Genomic DNA, 20596 nt, shown 5'->3' with positions numbered 1-20596 from the left:
AGCCTTTTAATTTTATAGCATTCTATTTTTATTTTGAAATACTGAGATGTAAATTTGGGGTGAGTTGGTTGCTTTGTTTTCAGACGAGGTCAAGCTGTATAGCCCAGGCTGACCTCAAAACTTGTGATCAGTCTGCCAGAGCTTGCCAAAAGCTGGCATTAAAAGTGAGTGCCACCATACCTGGCAAGCCTGAGATTAATGATTAATGCTTTGCCTGCCTGTCACATCTGTCACAGATGAGGCACATGCCTAAGAACACCTCCAAAAGAGGAGATTTACAAAAGAAGGTTAGTGAGGAATTTGCTGAAATGGTTCCTAGAGACCTAACCAGGTCTCTAATAGACTACTCATTCTCTTACATAGAATAAGGTTCCTAATAAAGATGAAAAGTAGGCAAGGTCTTAATAAAATAATAGGTCTGAAAACTTATTCTCTGGAACTGTGATATGATTCTGCAACAATTGCATACAAAAAAGCTATGACAATAGAGCACATTGACTTCATTGATGTTTGATCATTTTACTGAGATATAAATTATTTAAAACATTGGTAACATTATTTAAATTCAGACTAGAAGTTAATACATCCAATAAATCTTACAGCCACGTCAGTCTTTCATTTTTCTAATTTGCTCTTGCTAGGGATTGAAAAGATGGCCTCAGGTAAGCTTGGGAAGAACCAGTGAGCTGTATTCTCATCCCAGATTCTCTTTTCCCAGTTTGAATTTTCTGTTCTAGTTTTCTTCAAAATTAAAATTCTATTTTTTTTCTTTAAAAGGTGTATTTCTGTTTGCTACAATCTGTGCAAAGATGACACCATCACTTCTGATGCCTCTTTCATTTGCAGGTATCTCAAGATGGAGTCAGTCAAGATCTCAGTGAGAATGTTCCTCACCTCCCAGGGGAAAGAGGAATTACTGGTAAGGAGCTTTTGTGGATTTGGGTACAGAACTGGAGAATCAGTACAGCAAGGTTGGGTGGCTTGAGCTCCTCTTGCTCTGTACAAGTTAGAGAGGACAAATAAGCCAGCTTTGTTTAGGAGCCTCAATACCAAGAGAACGCTCTATGCCTTTTCTGATCAAAGAGGTCTTTCAACAGCTTGGTGCTCACAAGGCTAGTGATATCCTTTTCTCTGTCCCAAAGAGAGTGATTTAGGGAGAACAACATAGGTTATCACTTGTAAGTCTCTAAATAGAGGTATACACTGTTCATAATTTAAGGTGATAAGAACAGAATTAGATTAAGTCTTTCGGTCGGTCCATGATGTATGTTTCAAAATTATAATAGCTTAAAGACTCTTATATTGACATATAGGAGGATCCTTTATCAGAAAATGGAAAATACGGTTGTGGTAACATTTAATACAGTGTGTTTTGTTTGTTTTGTTTTTCATTCATGATAAACAAATGGTAAGAGGACAGTATCTTCTTTGTAAGGGTCAGATCATTCTGACTTAAGACTACAGAAGCATCTAATAGCTCTGAGCTAGGTCTTGGCATTCACTTTTCGTGTTAGGGTTGGTCCTTCTTCTCACATGTCAGTATATTTGAAGCTAATACTCAGCATTGTTTCAGGGAACTATTTTATTCATTGAGTAAGATTAAAATTTTTATTTTAAGTGGCTAAATCCTTGTACTAATTAAATGGAGGTGTTAGCAAAGTACTTTTGCAAATTATCCATATACCACAGAACCATAAGAAACTGTTTGGTGTCTATAGACACACAGTCATAATTCTAGTCTTGAAACTGAAACCAGTAATATATGTTCTTTTCAGTTTCTGGATAAGAGCAAAGAAATTTTACTTTTGATGGTCTTCATATATGATGTTTGAGCGCTGAGTATTAGCAGGCAGACCTGAATCTATGTAGTAACTAATTGAACTATATACCTCAGTATATAGTTTTCATTTAGTACCTGTAGAGAAAAAGGATTTCAAAGTCATTTCAAAAGTCGTTAACCTATTCAAGGTTATCCTTGAAAGAGATGAGAAAGATAGTTTTATTATAATCGAATCTTGTGATTTAGTTTCTTCTTACATCGACTTCAACAAATACGTGCTTTACCTTGGCTGTCTATTTTTATCATTGCTCAGATGTTTTCTATAAACAGATTTCTAATGCTGTCATTATAGCAGGGTGTGGTGGTATACTGCTGTAATCCCAGCACTTGGGAGGCTGAGACAGGAGGATCATGAATTGAAGCTTAGCCAGGGATACACAGAGAAGAGACCTTTAAACAACAACAACAATAGCAAGAATTTATGATGCATATGTGGTTGGGGGTTGGCAACTTTAATACCCAGCCTACCAGTTAGTCCTATGCAAACTTTATCCTTCTTTGAAGTAGTTCAAGTAGTATCTTACCATCATAAGATGTTAGCAACAGCAAAACTATTGTTCACTTCTGTGCTCTGGCTCTTGTCTTAGGTGGTGGCAGCACCTAAGCACACAGTGTGCTTAGAGAAGACATGGGCCTACTCATTCCCCACTGCCCCAATTTGGCCTGGCATAGAAACTGTGGAAACTTTGCCAGTGTTTCTTTCAACATTTTTAGTCATTTTTATTGTAGTTAAATATAGCTAAGTAGTTTATATTAAGTTAGTATAGTACATTTGTTGTTTATCTTGGTGTATATTTCCATTATTTTAGGGTACTTTTTTTTTTATCTTACTAGACAAAGAAGTTATTTACATATGTCCTTTCAACGGTCCCATTAAGGGAAGAGTTTACATCACAAATTATCGTCTTTATTTAAGAAGTTTGGAAATGGTAAGTAAATTATAAGATAATAATGATGACCCTAACTATTAAAAATGGTGCTAAACTGTTTCTCTTCTACCTTGCAAGACTGACTGTGGATTTGATTAACATGAGGGCTATATTTGCTTCTCAATTCTTAAGTTTTTGCTTCTGCACAACTGAAATACCATTAACATCTGTTTCTGTAGGCAATAGAAAAAAATATTCAAATAGGTTTTATCCCTCAGAATAGAGAGGAGAGGTGGTTAGGGTAAATTGGTATAGGATAGTGTTTTTTTTTTTAATTAGCAGCATAGATGAGAATGAACAACTTACACATTTTTAACAAGCAACACAGATGCTTCCTATTCACTGCATCAGAATGCCTGGGCCCATGATCCAAGTACACATGAATTGTCTAAAACACCATAGAGTAAGATGTTGATGTGAATCTTTGGTTAAAGCCTAACACTCTAAAGCTATCTAGGTGCCCTTTTATAAAACATTAAGTAGCAGGGTAAAACTGGGATGAGTGACGTGGCTTACTGCTACTTACTTTTTCAACCCGTGGTCATAAAATGTTTGTCACTACATTTCAAGGGATGTTCCCATTGATAAAGCAATGACATAGAATACCATATGACATAGAGATACCAATGACATAGACAAGAGAAAGACAAGAGAAAATGTATAGCTCCTGCGCCTTTCCCAGAAGAACTATGGTAGATGGGTTATGTTACTGTGGCTCACACCAGTGACCAGGGGCAGGTGATTTCATGATTCTTTATACTCCTGGCAAATAAGTTTAAGATACATGGAAGAATCACCTGTAAGCCTTATATGTAGGCAACTATGAAACTGATGGGGGAAATCTAGGGTTGGTTTGTTTGTTTGCTTTTAGCCATCCATTGTTTAGCAGAGTTCTGATGTAGATTAGTTTGTATCTTTGATCTTTTATTATGTTCATTATTATGTCTAAATTCTAAAATGTTAGTTAATATTCCTGTTGTCCTGGATTCTTTTAAGTCCTGTAGCACAGTTCTCATAAGGGTATATACACAAGCAGGCTTAAATGGCCTACCATTGCTCATTTTACCTATATGAGTCAATTCAAACTTAAAGAATAGGCATAAATGAATGTTCTAGTTTTCTAAAACAGAAAGAAAGAGTCTGGAAATTTACAGCAAACTTGGTATCAGTCCTTGGCAATGGATCATTTTAGTGTTTGATGGTTTAAGTATATAGGAAATAAACCATTCAGAGTGTCATTGATGTTATTCTCATGGAATCAAGGAATGGCTCAGTTTCTGGGAAAGATAAGCTAAGTTGTGGCAATATATTCAGATGAGGTTATTACAAACTATCTAATAAAATATTACCGATAGCTGGGAAGGGTGATCACTAACACCTTGCTATACAGGGAGCTTCCTTGTCCATAATATAATGCATGACTGAGATGCAAAAAACAACAAATTAGCCAATGTATAGATGATAGAGTTGGGGTTTGAAATTATTGTAATAATTATTGGCTAGAATATTGGATATAACCAGTGACACAACAAAAGTATATAGATAGCATCTTCTTAAAAGATCAGTTGTACCACTAAAGGATGGAGGTTTGTCTTAAAAGAAATCTATGCTTTTGGAATCTGTAATTGGGTACTACCTGTTTAAAAATAATATACATCTTGTGAATTAACAGAAGTATAATATAATGAATGTCTAGATAAAATTAGACAGTAGTCCTTTCTGTAGTGATGTTATAAAATCCTGATGCCAGCTTTTACAAGAGACATTGAGCTGGGCAGTGGTGATGTATGCCTTTAATTCCAGCACTTGGGAGTCAGAGGCAGACAGTTCTCTGTAAGTTCAAGGCCAGCCTGGTCTACAGAGTGAATTACGGGACAGCCAGGACTGCATAGAGAAACACTTTCTCAAACAACAACAAAAAGAGACATTGATAAAGAGAGTTCAAAGATAACTAGGCGAATGAGGGGACCAGTGTATCAACAATGACTAGAATACATGTTGGTCCTTTTTCCTTCACAACACTATAAAGGAGGCTTTCCTGCTTGTTTGTATGTTTGTTGTTTTGTCACTGTGAGTGAGTGACTCAAGCTAGAGTCATTTGGGAAGAGGAAACTTCAATTTAAGAATTGCCTACATTGGATTGGCCCATAGGCAATTCTATGGGGTGTTTTCTTGATTGCTGATTTGATGTAGGAAGGCCACTGTGGCCTGTATAGGAGAATTACCTGAGCAAGGCAGGGACAGCATAGCAGTAAGCATCATTTTTCCTATGGTCTCTCCTTCAGTTCCTACATCCAGGTTCCTGCCTTGAGTTTCCTACTCTGACTTTCATTCATGATGGACTATCATCTTCAAAGTGAAATAAACCCTTTCCTCACCAGGTTGCTTTTAGTCACGGTGTTTATCACAGCAATAGAAAGTAAGTTAGCACAGGAACCACAATAGAGCTATCTTTGAAGTGCCTTTCTGTAGACCAGTGGTTAGACTTGGTTTGTAGAGTTTCCAGGGGTCTTATAGGGATAGATTGAGATGATTGCTGCTAATATATAAGAATGATCAAAAACTAAAATTAAAGCTGTGTCATAGGCCTTTTTATCTTAAGAGACTCCTGGCTTGTTGGCTAGCCATGCATATCTGGTTTCATTTTATGTTGTCTGTGATAATGACTTGGGGAAAATATTCAAATTGTGATGTTATAATGAGGCTTGTCTATATGCTGTTGGCTTACTTTTTAAAAACTTTTATTTACATTTCTTATATCTTTTTCTCTCTACTCCATCTCAGTCCCTTCCAACACCCCAACACCAGGTGGGAGAGAGAAACAGTTAGTGGGAGAGGGGGCACAATTCTCTTTAGCTGCTTCCTGCTGGTTATGGTCACAGAATTTCTTGGAGCCAGACCAGTCCTCATTTCTGGAGATCTTCAACTTCTTGTTTCACAGCAGCGAGTGGGAGCAGCAAGGGGAAAATAGGAGCAGCATTGTTCTTTCTCTTTGACCTCCACACACTCTGGGCCTTGGCATTTATTCTCTCTCCAGAGTCCTCTGATTTAAACTATCTGAAGCTAGCTAAGAACTCCTTTCAGCGTCCGGACAAAACAAATAGTCTACTGCTTCAGACCATCTGAATCAGTCCCACATCCCACAGCTGGGACCAAAACAAAAACATGTGTTTGTATCTGTAACAATATGGTATGGTTTTGACTACATAAAATAACAATAAAGTTATTTCTAAAGAAGAGTCCATAGGGAACATATATATATGAAAAACTTCAGCTCATGGGATATCCAGGTGTAACATTTTTTTTTGTTCCACTCTTTTTAAAACTCTTATTTATTTGTGGTCCCTTCAAGCTTATCCCTTCCAATCCCCCAACTCCCAACTCTAGGTAGGAGAGAAATGATTAGGGAGAGGGGGTGCTGACCCCTTTACTTCTCCTGGCTGTTTATGCTTAATGGATTCTTTTAGGGCTATACCAATTCTCTCTCAACAGCAAACACAGCAAGCAGTCACCTCCAAGCTGCTGTGTTGAAACTCTTCTCTCAGTCTGTTTGCCCCTAGCCACCACACCATCTGTCTCTGGTCTCTCCAAATTGCCACTGGCTGTCCACTCCATGTCACACTGTCTCTTTCTGAGACAGTGTGACATGGAGTGGACTTCAGAGCACTAGACCATGCTCCTCTCCGTGTTGCATGAGGCAGGCCATTGCCAGCTGTCAAAGGTCATGGCCTGCAAGAGACAGTTATCAGCTATGGACAAACTGAAGCCCAAACTTAGGGTTAAAGCAAAAATATATTTATACAACATAACTGAATTTTTAAAGAAATCAAAACTTCCATATGCCCATACATGGGCTTTGGAGTCTAATATATGCTCAAGCCACATCCAATGGGATAGTCTCCTTTTGCTGCCTGTAGATCAAGATGTAGAACTCTGTCGGCTCTTCCAGGACCATATCTGCCTGCATACTGTCATTCTTCCCATCATGATGATAATGGACTAAGCCTTTGAAACTGTAAGCCAGCCCCAGTTAAATGTTTTCCTTTATAAAAGTTGCCCTTGTAATGGTGTCTTTTCACAGCAATAAAGCCCTAAGATATGTATCAGATATGTCCCTGCAGCTAGTCTTTGTTTTTACTAAGTTATTTATTTACTCTACATCCTAATTACAGTTTCCCCTCTCTCCTCTCCTCCCTCTCACCTCTTCTGTCCCCCATAAACCTCTTATCTTTCTTCTCAGAAAAAGGAGGCCTCCCATGGATATCAACCAGCCTTGACGTAATCAGGTTGCAGTAGAACTGAGCACATCTTCTATTAAGCTAGATAAGGCAGCCCAGTTAGGGGAAAGGGATCCAAGGACAAGCAGTATAGTCAGAGACAGCCTCTGCTTCTCCTTTAGGAGTCCCACATGAAGGCCCAGCTATACAACTGTTACACATGTGCAGAGCGCCTAGGTCCATCTCATTCATAATTTCTGGTTGGTGGTTCAGTCTCTATGAGCCCTTATGGGCCCAGGTTAGTTGATTCGGTAGGTTTCTTATGGTGTCCTTGAATCCTCTGTCTTTTTCAATCTTCCTCATCTTTCACAAGATTCCCCAAGCTCTGCCTGATATTTGGGTGTGGGTCTCTGCATCTGTTTCTATTAGTTGCTGGGTAAAGCCTCTCTGATGACATTTATGCTCAGCTCCTTTTTATTAGTATAATATCATCAATAGCAGCAGGGGTAGGCTCCTTCTCATGGCATGGGCCTCAAGCTGGGCCACTCATTGGTTGGCCCTTTCCTCAAATTCTCCTCTATCTTTCACCCCTGTACATCTTAGAGGCAGGGCAAATTGTGGGTCTAAGATTCTGTGGGTGGGTTGGTGTCCCAATCCCTCTATTGGAAGTCTTGCCTTGTTAACAGGAGCTGGCTAGTTTAGGTCATATCCCCCATTGCTAGGAGTCTCTTGAAACTTAAGTTGATAGTGCTCTTTAAGGGTTATTAGGCTGCTTTTGTGTTTATATGTTCTGTATGCCCACATGTGTGTGGAATTCAAAAGATAACTTTCAGGAGTACATTCTCTCATTCCACTATGGTTTCCCTGGATCAAATTCAGGTCAGCAGGCTTCCACTGAGCTATCACTCCTCCCCCATTACCCTCACACACATAACCATTTTTTATGCCCCAGTTTCTCACATCTTAATTACTGGTAGAGATTCTTTGAGTTTCTACCTGGCAACCCAGACTCATTGCCAAGTTATTCCTCAGTTTCTTCATTAGATGCCATTGGTTCTCTTAAAGGTGCCATTTTTCTTTCAAACTGTCATTCTGAAGGTACCATGTCATCTTGTCTCCTCTGTAATCCAAACATTACCCCCATTATTTCTCTTCTGTGTGCCCTACTTTTATGAGATATCTGTCACTAGCCATTGCCCCTAGGCTACCCCAGTCTCTTTGCTTCCAGTCTTCCTTATTGCATTCCCTTTAGTTCCTCAGGACTCATTTGCTATCTCTTCAGCCCTCTGCCTAGAGACTATTTTTTGAAGGTATCTTAGCTTCTTATGTAAGACCCTGTGCAAGCTGCTCCTGACCGGTCTTTTTGGAGTGCCTCTTTCTTTCTACTGTGGTATATCTATGCCACACTATGGCTCCTGTAATGTACCCTCATCATTCCTAAAGCAACCTTGTGCTTCTTCTCTGGACTTTTCTTTAGGCCATTTTCTCCAACTAAAACATGTTAATTTCTAACCTATCCCTACCGTCACCTTTCTCATCCCTTTAAACATGATTTTGGCATATTTAACATAGACATTTATAAAAGATCCACTGCCCATCTGAAGAAATCCCATCCTTTGTTTCTCCTTTACATCAGGGATAATGGCCATCTTCAAGGGATGTTTCCCATTCCAAGTCCTTCCCACAACCCGCTAGAAACAAACAAACGAACAAAAAAAAAAAAAAAAAAAAAAAAAGAATATAGGAGATGTGTGAGAAACTGAAGAAGTCTTGCAAATGAGCAGATCCCTGCCTGTGACAGAGTTCAGTTCAGGATTTACAACTGCTGGTGCTATGAGAAACATGTTGACTACAAAGTTTTATTTTCTGATAAACCGGAAACAACATGTTTGTTCCTGGATTAAATTCAAGGAGAAATCCCTAGCTTGACTTTTCTCTAAAAGATTGTAACATAGCAATTCATTTCTCTCTTACTTGTCTTAGTACAGGGTGCATTGCCATAATGCCCATGTTTGCCTTCAATCAGTGATTTTCCTGTCTCCTTACCATGCTGGGGTCACATTCCCAACAGTAAATCTGTTCTTATAGCATGACTCAAAGATTCTTGACTCTTGTTCTGTTCAGTGGGTCTTCTGTTGAGCTGTGGTGACAGCATAGCACACTTTGACTTTTACTCTGTAAAGGTGCTTATGTGCAGGCCTAAGCCAATGTAATCTGTCTGCTTTATCTTCCTCCCGAGTTTCCTTCCAACTCAGAGACAGGGTGCAGAAAAGACAGATGAGTAAACTATCTGCATGTCCTTCATATGTAAAATGAATTTCAGACAGAAGCTGGGTACCATGCTGCTTAAGAGCTGGGCACTTTGCTTCCTTTAACACCATCACTAGCTGCCACTAGAATCAGAAGCTCTGGCTACAATAGGGAAAGGATTCAAAGTCTACCTTCCATATTGTTGCCTGGTGAGAAAGCTAAACAACTTCATTATAAGAAAAAGCAAAAACAAAAAATGCTTTGGAAGCTTAGAATCACCATTTTTTCACATGTGTCCAATGATCTTGTAATCCCCTCCGTTTACCTGTCTAATTCTTTTTTGCTTATTTTTTTTTTTTGAGACACTGTAGCCAAGGCTGCTGTGAAACTCACTGACTGTGTAGCCCAGGCTAGCATCAAATTTGCAGCAACTCTCCAGCTGCCTCCTAAGTACCAAGATTATACATGTAAACTACCATGCCTGCCTATGTCTTTTCATTTTCAAGGAAATTATATAGTACTATGTATGGTCTAATAATGTACGATGCTAACTGTAGATTGGGCATCCCATTGCAAAGACCTGAATGTTCTGAGATCCAACATGCTGCTCAAAGATCTTCAGATTTTGGAGCTTTTTAGGTTATAGATATCTAACCAATAAATTCCATATTCCAAATCTAAAATTCATTGAGGTAGGAAACATTTCTGGTATAAGCATTTTGATAAAAGAGACCCAACTGTAGTGGTGTTCTTTTTTTTTTCTTTATTAATTATACTTTATTCACTTTGTATCCCCCCCTGTGGTTCATATCCTTATATTGCTGCTACAAAATGAATCCTATTTTTAGGTTTAAAATCCTCTTGGATTTAGAATATGTATCATATTGCCAAAATGTCTATAAAGCATTTGCCTAGTATGCATGAAAACTTGGGCTTGATTCTCAGCACCACAGCAAACACTTTTTTTTCCTACCACTATTTTTTGCTCCATGTTCCCATGCTAACACCTAGGCCCAAACTGAGGATGTATTGCCCAACTTCTGGTATTCTGCTATGATGTAACAGATTTAACTGACCAAATCCACTTCAGGTTAGGCCTTCAGGCCTCAGAATAATCTGATCATTGCTTTGATATTTCTTTTAATTTCAAATTAATTTTTTATCACATTTCTATGAATCATTTAAGTAACCCACCTTTTTCATGCTTCATACACACCTTTCTCCATTTTTCTTTCTTTCTTCCCTTTCTTTATTTTTGGTAGGGAAGTATTGATACAGGATCCCTTAAAACTCAAGCTAAGAATGACCTTGAATTTTTTTTATGAGACAATTTGTCAGTGTACAATTGTGGCTGACCTGTAACTCTCCATGTAGGCCAGGCTGGCCTTGAATACACAAAGATCTTACTGCCTCTTCCCCCCTCCCTAGTGCTGGAATTAAAGGCATGAATCAATATACCTGACTCAACCTTGAACTTCTGATCCTTTTGCCTCTATCTTTCAAGTGCTGGGGTTACAGATGTGTGTCTGCTATAGTCCATACTCAAGCTGACTTTGTCTTTTGTTCTTTTGAAAAGATGTCAGCCACTCTGAGCTTACATACATCATCCCAACCTGAAGGATACCCAGCATTACGAGCCTTTCCTTCTTTCTTTGACACTGGAAGGGAACTATATATCCACTTTGCCAAAGTTTACACTTCTCCTGGAACCTTTCCTTACTGTTTCTTCTACCTCCTTTGGAGCCTAAGCACCACTCATTTTGAGTGTTATAGTTTTGCTTTTCATTAGTTTTATACAGTCTTCACTGTACATAACTTCTCAAGACTCTTCATTTAAAAAATAGTTATTTATTTATTTATGCATGTGTTTATGAGTGCTTTGCCTCATACATGTAGATATAAGCCTAGTACCCATGGAAGTGAAAAAAAGGGCATCATATCCCCTGGAACTGGAGTCACTGATGGTTGTGAACCATGTGGGTACTGGGAACCTCACCTAGATCTTCTAGAAGAGCAGCCAGTACTCTGGTTAAGAGCACTTAGCTGTCCCTCTAATCCCCCAAATCCCTCATCTTAAAACACCTCCCCTTCTGACCTCCCCTTTTTGGACCACTGCTTCCACTTTGTGACTTTGCCTCTCAAGTTCTAGCTTCTTCTTGCTGCTTAAGCTACATATTCACTGCTCAATCCTAAAGACTTTGGCTGAGTGCTCAACATTCTAACTTCTCTAGAATGGTTAATACTTTCACTGTCCTTTCCTTTTCTCTATGCCTTTGTGACCCTCCACCCACTTCTGCCTTTTACTTTCTGTGCAGTCTAATTTTTTTCTTCGTGTTGCCTCAGTCTGTATTTTAATTGGAGTTTAGTCCTCAGTTCTTTATCAACTGTCAGTTGCTTTCCAGTCCCATAACTTCAAGCCCAGTCTTTCCTTCTTAACTCATAAATGATTTGAAAGCCTGCTATATGTTGAACATGGAGCCACATGCCTGGTAATAGTTGGATACAGAAGATACAGTAGCTCCCTCGTGGAGCTTATAGCTACAATGAGATAGATGGGCATTCTACGCAGAAGCATAGCAAGACTAGGTCATAGGCTGTGAGCAGTGCTGCATGGAAGTGCAGGAGTAGGAGGAACCTGGGAAGTTGTCCAGAGAAAAGGATATTTGACTTGTGGTCTGAAGACTGAATGTGAGTTACAAGGAAGTGGCACATGGATGAGGAGGCCAGAAGAAGCCAAGAGAGTCATGTCTCAGAAGTCTTTAGACCAAAAGGATCATAGACAGGTGATAGTGTGTTAGGTGAGGCAGGTAAGTATGGCAAGGGATGAGAAAACTGAGTAACCTAGGCCTCACTGGCTGCCTTAAAGATTTGGCTGTTTTGTAGACCAAGTATGACCTGAATTTGGAACAGTCCTTATGCTTCAGCCTCCTAGTTGCTAGAATTGTAGTATGCATTATCATGTCTGGCTTTTTGCTTTTAATTATTTTTAATTACCTTTTTACAGTAGTAAGTCATATTTTGAAACATGTCTGCATTGTAGAAGGCTTTATTATGCTGCCTCGCACACTCATTTGTTTGTTTTTGTGTGGGTTTTTTTATTGTTTTTGTTTTTGTATGTGTGTGGGTTTTTTGTTTGTTTGTTTGTTTTCGTTTTTGTAGTGAGAACTCAGCCTGTTCGCTGAGCAATTTTCAAGATTCGAGCTTTTTTTTTTCTTATCAGTTACATTTTATTAAATCTGTATCCCAGCTGTATCCTGATCCCTCATTCCCTCCCAGTCCCACCCTCCCTCCCTCATCTCCACCCTGCCCCTTTCCAAGTCCACTGATAGAGGGGGACCTCCTCCCCATTCATCTGATCCTGTTTTATCAGGTATCTTCAGGACTGGCTGCAAAGTCCTCCTCTGTGGCCTAACAGGACTTCTCCTTCCTTGGGGGGGTGGGGAGGTCAAAGAGCCAGCCATTGAGTTCCTGTTAGAAATAGTCCTTGTTCCCCTTGCTATGGGAAACCAATTGGTTACTGAGCTACCACGGGCTACATCTGAGCAGAGGTTCTAGGTTATATCCATACATGGTCCTTGGTTGAGTGTCAGTCTCAGAAAAGACCCTGTGCCCAGATATATTTGGGCCTTGTGGAGCTCTTATCCTTTCCCCATCATACTAACTCCCCTTCTTTCATATGATTCCCTGAAGCTATAGTGCCCATGCATCTGACTGGACTTTTGCATGCTTTGATCAAGATCTTCTTGTGCACACCTCCAGAGGTTTGAGTTTTCAGCATTCAGTGTTGCAGAGCTTTTGAAAGAGTAAGAAGATTGATAGCTTTCTAGGTGGTGCTGGCTGCTGTGTCACTGCAGCTCATGAAGGGAACAATGTTGGTTTCAAAGGTACTAGAACAGTGACCATTAGAGTGGCCTAGAGGAGTTTTGGGCTGAGTTGGATAGATGTTAGCAGGTCAAAATTGATTTAAGGGATAGATATGGAAGAATGAGTTAAGGGTAATTAAAAAAGGGGTGTGTGTCAAAGATGACAGGGTTTTAGCTGGGTGATATCAGCCACCAACATAGAAAACATGGGAAGAGGCCATTGTTTGGTGTTTCATTCTGCATGTTCTGAACATGAAGTATCTCTATATTTGGCTAGTATTTTCCATATCATCGACTCCAGTAGTGTATCAAAAGTATACTTTCTGCTCGCTTCTCTTCACTCCCATATTCTTTATATCTTTTGACAAGGCCATCATGGTCCATCTGAGATCTGGGCCTAACTCTCAATCATCTTGGATCCCTTCACAGGTTGGTTATCACCTCTGGTTTTCTCCTGTCCCTATCTACTCTTAGATCCCCCTGGCCCTCCACTTGAACTCAAGCACTAGCTTCCATGATATGGAGACTTGGGAGCAGCCCTCTTCTTGCTAGTCCATGGTTCTCAGTATTGCTCCCTGAGTATTCCTGAAATAACAATGGACCCTCTTCATAGAAAATGTTCTGTGGTTATCTCTCAAGTGAACCAGTCCTGCCAGTATTCCTCAGAGAATTCAGGGTGTTGGATCTTAAATCCAGGCTATGTGTGTGTTTATAAAATGCCTGGTTTTTCTTACATATGCAAGTCTAAGATATTTCTGGACAGCTAATCTCCAACTATAGTTATTTCATTCCAATGAAGTTATCACTACAGAACTTTGACAGAGTCCAAACAGTAAGATACTACCTTGCCCTTCTTTGACATCCCATTTCATTTTGTGTGGACTCTTCTGATGGCTCTTGACACATAGCAACCTGATATCTTGCTGTTTTGGTATCCTTGTCTTATCTCCAAGATAGAGCTGAGCCCTAAGATCCAGAAGGGCAACTCTACAACTTAGCTTCACACTCCTCAGTGCCCAGTACAGTTCTCTCTGTTCTCCTTCATAAGAGAGAAGGTGAATACATTATTTTTCCTGGCTTATCATATTTCCTCTCAACTAGTTTAGAGACTTGAAGGAACAGAAACACATGGTTTTTTTAGTTAGAATGAACTTTGAGACTCTTTCAATATTTAATGATATTTATATAGTGATGACTCAAGCTTCCTGAGAGTTGGGCTAATTTTTCCTATTCCTGGATCTTCCTGTTTAGCCTGCTGAGTTATCAGACCTAGAACATGTCGTTCAGCAAGAGCATAGCAAATAGCCTCATTAGACTCTGGGTGCTTTGGGTGAGGAGCTGGCTGGTTCTCCTCATTGCCTAGTTTCTACTTTCTGTTGGACCAGGGTAGTCTGAGATCTAGAAGTCCCTATGTATAACAACTAGAGAACATCAGAGTTCTCTCTCACAGCTGATCCTGGTAGTTCACAACTGTGATCCCAGCACTTGGGAGGTGGAGGCAAGAAGATCACAGTGAGGAGTTTGGTTTTAGTCTTTGATCTACACAGTGGGTTCCAGGCTAGCGTGGGCTGTAAAGCTTGAAGCCCTGTTTTCCGCCTTCCACCTTCCCGATGGTGAGTGCTCTCTGTCACAAACAACTCCACATTTGGCTAAGGCCGAGGATCTGGCTTGCTTCCATGTATGTGGACCTATCTGCATTGCCCCCGTGGCACGCCTGGGTTGGCTACCCAGAGGCTATTTAAGCTGTGGGCTGGCTTTCCCCGGGGTCCGAGGATTGTTCAATGTTCCTAAATAAACTGCATTGGAAAAAAAATGTAACTAATAATAAAAATTTTAAAAAAGATAAAAAAAAATAAGCAAATAAATACTGTCATTTATAAAACTTAAGTTTTTAGTTCTGGGGTTTGGGGAACACATGGGGACCACTTGCCAGAGTTAGATCCTTTCTTTCCATCATGTGGCTTCCTGAGATGAAACTCAAGTATTGTCAATAAGTGTCTTTACCCACTGAGCCATCTTGCAGGTTCTTTTCTCCCTTTTAATCTTTTAATCTTCCTGCCTTCAAAACAAACAAGACAGACCTCTTGCTTCCATGTTGCTATGAGATTGCTATGAGATTACCAGGCTTTTATAAGCATGCAGTGCATATACTTAGGAGTCAGTTGGATACTTAAGAATGCTGTTCACACTCATAAGTCTCAGCATAGTTCAAAAATAATATGCATTGCATGGTGATATGCTTTTTAGATAGACTGTAGTAAGAAGTGAATACATTATAATGTACAATTTTTTTTATATGTTACTAAGTCAGGGTTTTCTCTTTGGGCACTTTGCTTTCAGTCATGTTGCAAAATGGGTAGTATTTAATAGGAATGCATATGACACCTCATTCTGCCTCCTTACAGGTGCAGAGACAAAGATCTGCCAGAACACACTGATCTGCTGTGTGTACAGAGCACAGTCATGGCTTCCAAATGCTAAGCTACACTTTAACATCATCAGAATGATAACAGTAACAACTCCAGTTGTTTTCTGGCTTCCATCAGTGAGCACTTCGCCAGCTACTTTAAATCCATTATCTTAAATCATCACCACTGTACAGATAAGTGTGACCTAGAGATAGCACTAACTTCTCCAAGTTCTCCAGCCAATAAATGTCAGAACTTAGATTTGAGTCACCTTTTTCATGTTAAGAGCTTGTGCTGTTTTTCTGCACATGATAACCAAACTTAAATGTTTTGACTTTTTATTTCCAAATAACTACAAATACACATGATTTTGTACTAATCTTTCAGCTGTCCCCAGTAACTATATCATTTGATCAACCAGAAAGTTGCTTGGAAGCTAGAGAGATGGCTCAGTGGAAAACAGCACTTGCTATGCAAACTTGAGGACCCGAATTTGGATCCCAGAACCCACCCCAGTACCCAAGTAAAAAGCCAAGTGTAGCTGTGCATACAGCTATAACTCCAGAGCTGCATGGAGAGAGAAGCTATATCATAGTTTCTCATATACCTACGTCCAAGTAAAGAAGGGAAAGAGGGTGGGAGTGGGAGAAATGCTCAGCAGAGTATGGTTGACCAGTCCTGGAGTTAACCATATCATAAAGATGATAGTTTTATGAGTGTCTTTTTGTTCATTCCCTGGCATTTGATACCAAGTAACTACCATCAGTAATGAAGACATGAAACTGTGAGAGCACAAGACTATATATAATAATCCTTCATATTTATGCTCTCCTTTCCTCATCTCCTGGCAACTACTTTTCTGTGCTCAATCCCTGTCTTGTCATTTCAAGAACATTAGTCAGGTATGGTAGCACAGGTCTATAACCCCAGCAATGTGTGGATGAGCCAGAAGAACAGAAGCTCAAGGCCAACCTGGACTACAAGCAAACTTCAAACAAAAAGAACAGCACATAAATAGAATCACACAGCATTGTATCTTGAGATTGGCTTTACTTATACTACAAGGTGCCTGTAAAATTTTGGGAGGTAGCACATATATTTAGTTCCATAGTATACATACAACCACAGACTTATAATTTGAATTTCTAGAAAAATCATGACCTAAACATATTTTTTGAAAAAAAAAAATTGGTCAGTGTTTCTTTCTTTTCTTTCCCTCCTTCCCTTCCTTTCTTCCTTCCTTCTTTCCTTCTTTCCTTCCTTCCTTCTTTCCTTCCTAAGGAGAGTATTTTAAAATGAATGGAATGTTTTTCCTTGTATCCCTAAAGGGCATTCTTTTCCTGTCAGTCATCTAAAACACTGTGAAAGTGATTTTAGGTTAATACTCAGCCCCCAGAATGGGACATTTATATCACCTCCCCCCCCCCCGCAAGGCACAGAGAACATCACAGGAGAGAGGCAGAGGGAATATAAGAGTCAAAAGATGTAAAGGAGTGCTGCAAAATGCTGTCTTCTGGACATAGCATAACTATCCTTAACTTACCAGCCTCAGAGGCTATCTGCACAAGACTGAGCCCATCAACATTCCATTGGAACATGGAAGAGCTCATATGGCCCTATCCTTCCCAGAGGAGCTATAGACAGTGATTGCTGGTAGAGGAAGAATCATATTCCTCAATGGTATAGTTGCTAATAAGTTGCTCATGGTCCCATGAATTACCATACATTTATATTCAGGCAAGCAACCCTAACTAAATTCAGAGGTCACACAAAAGGACGTGGAAGTGGAAAAGGGACTTGTTCAAAAGAAATAGTTCTTCAGTGTTAAGGGAGAAGTGAATATGATTAAAGTCTATCTGTGCATGTGTGATTTGTGCACTGTGTGTGTAATTGTGAGAGAATAAATATTAGTGGGTTTGTGACCCTTTGTACCTCCATACATTTGATTTTGAATTTTCTGTTACTTCAGGTGCAGTGTATTTTTGCATGATGTTCATTCCCCTTACCTTATTTTTCCAAATACCATAATTATACTAATAGTTCTAGCCACTTCTTTCCCTATTGAACATCTTCATCTATGTTTTTTTTGTTTTGTTTTGTTTTGTTTTTCCCCTGTTGAATGATTGGTGTAAATTCTTTAGGAATGCAATGATTGGGGCAAAAGATAGGATATTTTTATGGCTTTTCTTGATTACATATTTTCAGTCTTTGGCTTGCCCATCAACCCATGAAAAAGGTGCTTTGGCTCAAGTGAGGAAATAAACTCATGGTGAGAAGGCAGAGAAACAAATACCATAGGAATCTCTCTTAGATGCTTCCTCAGAGGAAGAGGTTACTATTTCTGTATGATCCAGTTGGAAAAGTGAGACTTATAGAGTCAGAGCTACAGCTGTCAGAAGAATTTTGGTAGTTGGGAAAGGTGGATCACTCTCGGAAACAGGAGTGTTTTGAGCAAAGTGCATGGCCCTCGATATAGAGAAAGTGCATGAAGAATAGGTAAGGATCTGTCTTAGCTGGAGGTCAGAACATCATAGGAAAGGACGTATAAAAACCAACTGTGAGTTACTACCCAGGCCCGTGGAGTTATAAGCAATGTCAAATGTTTGAGGATGCATTTTGATGGCATACTTGCTTATTTTAATGCTTGTTCTTTCATGTCTGATCTGTATCCTACATTTATTCTTAAATGGCTAATGTACCAAAGTAAGAAAAAAAATACTTGGAAAGCTTATAATTATTTTTATGTGTTTTTTTATGTTTTCATTATATTAACAGAAATACTGACTTGTGATTTTGTCCATTACAGGATTCTGCTCTAATACTTGATGTTCCTCTGGGTGTGATATCAAGAATTGAAAAAATGGGAGGCGCTACAAGTAGAGGAGAAAATTCCTATGGTCTAGATATTACTTGTAAAGTAAGAGATTTGATACTTTCTTACACAAAGAAAAAGACACATTAGTGTTGAAGAGTAGAAAGTTAATATGGGCTTAAAAAAATCAAAATCATTTCCCGTGGTGGTGGTTCACACCTTTAGTCCCAGCATTGGAAGGCAGAGGCAGGCTCATCTCTGAGTTCAGAATCATCAAAAATGTCTTGTTAATTTAAAGTTGTAGACTTGGGTCTTCCCTTGTGATTTGAGGTTCAAAAAATGCCTGGGGCGAATGTCCCATATAAGGAACCCTGTGGTCAAGAATGAGGCTTTCTCAAAGAAGTGGTCAGCTTCTTAGCTTATTGGGGCAGAAGAAGGGTTTAGAGATAACCACTCTCAAACCTTAGTTTCATTCTACTCCTCCTCAAGTGGTCATAATATCGTGCCTGTCCTGTGGAGCTGACTGATAGTATATGCTTAGCTACCTCTGGCCCCATTGACCATCCTCAAGTGCATCATTTTTCTTTCTTTTGAATAATAGTTGTGTGTTCGCCCAAGTAAAATGACTAAGTTAAAGAGTAAGAGTGTTTTTATGGCTCTTTATGGTACTATATGTCTTCACCTGGTCCTCTTCATACTGTGAAAAGAAAGAGGCATAGAAGAGATTTTGCCCTTTGTCAACAGGATGTTTCTTTACCTATAACAACCATTTTCAGTGGCAGTGGCCTAGTATTTAATTTTGGATGGTAAGTGGGAAAATTAGTTTGTGATAAAGTTTGGTCAGTTGTTATAGCAAACATTTATTGAGCACCTGTGTTCACCCAAGTATATATAGGAACTTCACATTCTATCCTCAGTGCAACACTCCCACAGAGATATGGAATAGATGGAACATTTCAGAAGAATTAGGGAGCTTCGCTGCTTTGCTCCAGTGAATGCCAAAGCTGAACTCCGAATAGGAGGAGGTAACTAACCATTTTGTGAACAGCTGAGTTAAGTTTCTAGTAAGGAAACTTGTTTTCCACGTATGTATCAGTAGACCATTATGCTCAGTTCTAGAAAGAGGTACAAGAAGTTTGGAGGTAATGTGTCCCAGTAGATCTTAAACATATGCGTCAGGATATCCAGAAGGCTTTTTGACTTCTATCCTAAAGCTGATTGTAAGGTATGCTGTAAAGGCCAAGACTGAGAAAGTATCCCATGTGACTGTCAGACATCCTGCATGGGTCATCAAGCTTCTTTTAGAAAAAGGTCCAGATAGCAAATATTTAGACTGTAGAGGGTCACATAAGATATTTGTCGCATATTATCCTATATGTTTTGTAAAATAGTGTTTTTGTAGTGATGCTATAGAAAGGGGCCTGGCTGAAGTTGCTGAGCCTTGACCACCCAAAGCCCATTATTCTGTATGGGTAGGAAAATAAAGCCTTTACAAAGTGACATGCCTTGCCTTGCTGGTACTGAAGAGCAATAAAAGAACCTTTTTAAAAAACCCAAGTCATTTCCTAGTCTCTGGTGCTACAATTTCTAAAAGCCAAAGTTCTATACTTCTGTTTGCAGTGAGAATTCAATACAGTTTTCCTCTCCAGTTTGAAAGAGATAAACGTGAATATGAGCAACCAGAAACCCAAGGAGTACTCTTGCCCTGAGTTTCTCTACTGCTCTCCACTTCAGCTGCTTTTGTTTCTCTTGGAATATAAGTAGTTTTCATGCTCTGTCTGCCATGCCAGCTACTGGCTACTATACGAGGCCTACAAGTATAGAGATTTGCTTTGAAGAAGGGTCTTTGCATTTTGTGGCAAAGGATTCATGGGAAGGAGCATTAATAAAAACACTTAAAGCACTGTACTTAACATTTTGGTGATACTGAAGTGACTGTCTTCCCAGTAAGGTACTTGCTACCTCATTAATATGAAGATTCATATTTAAATATTAATCCTCCAAAATGAATAAGACAATGTACACAAACAACTTAGGAACAGCTTGGCAGGAAAAATTTCTAATATTACATAAATCAATCTTTTAATTGATTTGAACCCAAAATAGATGAGGCCTTAGAGCAATGTTATAAAGCAACATTTTTTGATTTGGGGTTTTATGTCACTAGTTTTGAACCCCTATGTAGCAACGATTGGCTTTGAACTCTTGATCTTTCTGTATTTTATCTCCAACATGCTGAAGCTACAGCCATATGCCACTTACCATAGCCGAGGCACA

At 39.3% G+C, this 20596-nt stretch overlaps 1 protein-coding gene across 6 annotated transcripts in view; it reads left to right on the top strand.

Moving 5' to 3' along the window:
- The window catches only part of Mtm1 (myotubularin 1), a 106782-nt gene that overhangs the window by 25047 nt on the left and 61139 nt on the right, over positions 1 to 20596 (top strand). For all 6 annotated transcript variants that reach the window (XM_060376658.1, XM_060376656.1, XM_060376654.1 and 3 more), the window contains exons 3-5: positions 847 to 919; positions 2675 to 2769; positions 18314 to 18424. In XM_060376658.1, the coding sequence (XP_060232641.1) occupies positions 847 to 919; positions 2675 to 2769; positions 18314 to 18424 (279 nt within the window). The remainder of the gene's footprint in view (positions 1 to 846; positions 920 to 2674; positions 2770 to 18313; positions 18425 to 20596) is intronic.

This window comes from Meriones unguiculatus (assembly GCF_030254825.1).
Source record: "Meriones unguiculatus strain TT.TT164.6M chromosome X unlocalized genomic scaffold, Bangor_MerUng_6.1 ChrX_unordered_Scaffold_30, whole genome shotgun sequence".
Classification (NCBI taxonomy): Eukaryota; Metazoa; Chordata; class Mammalia; order Rodentia; family Muridae; genus Meriones; species Meriones unguiculatus.
The sequence above is the reverse complement of the archived record's forward strand: the minus strand, read 5'-3'. Positions and strand labels throughout refer to the sequence as shown.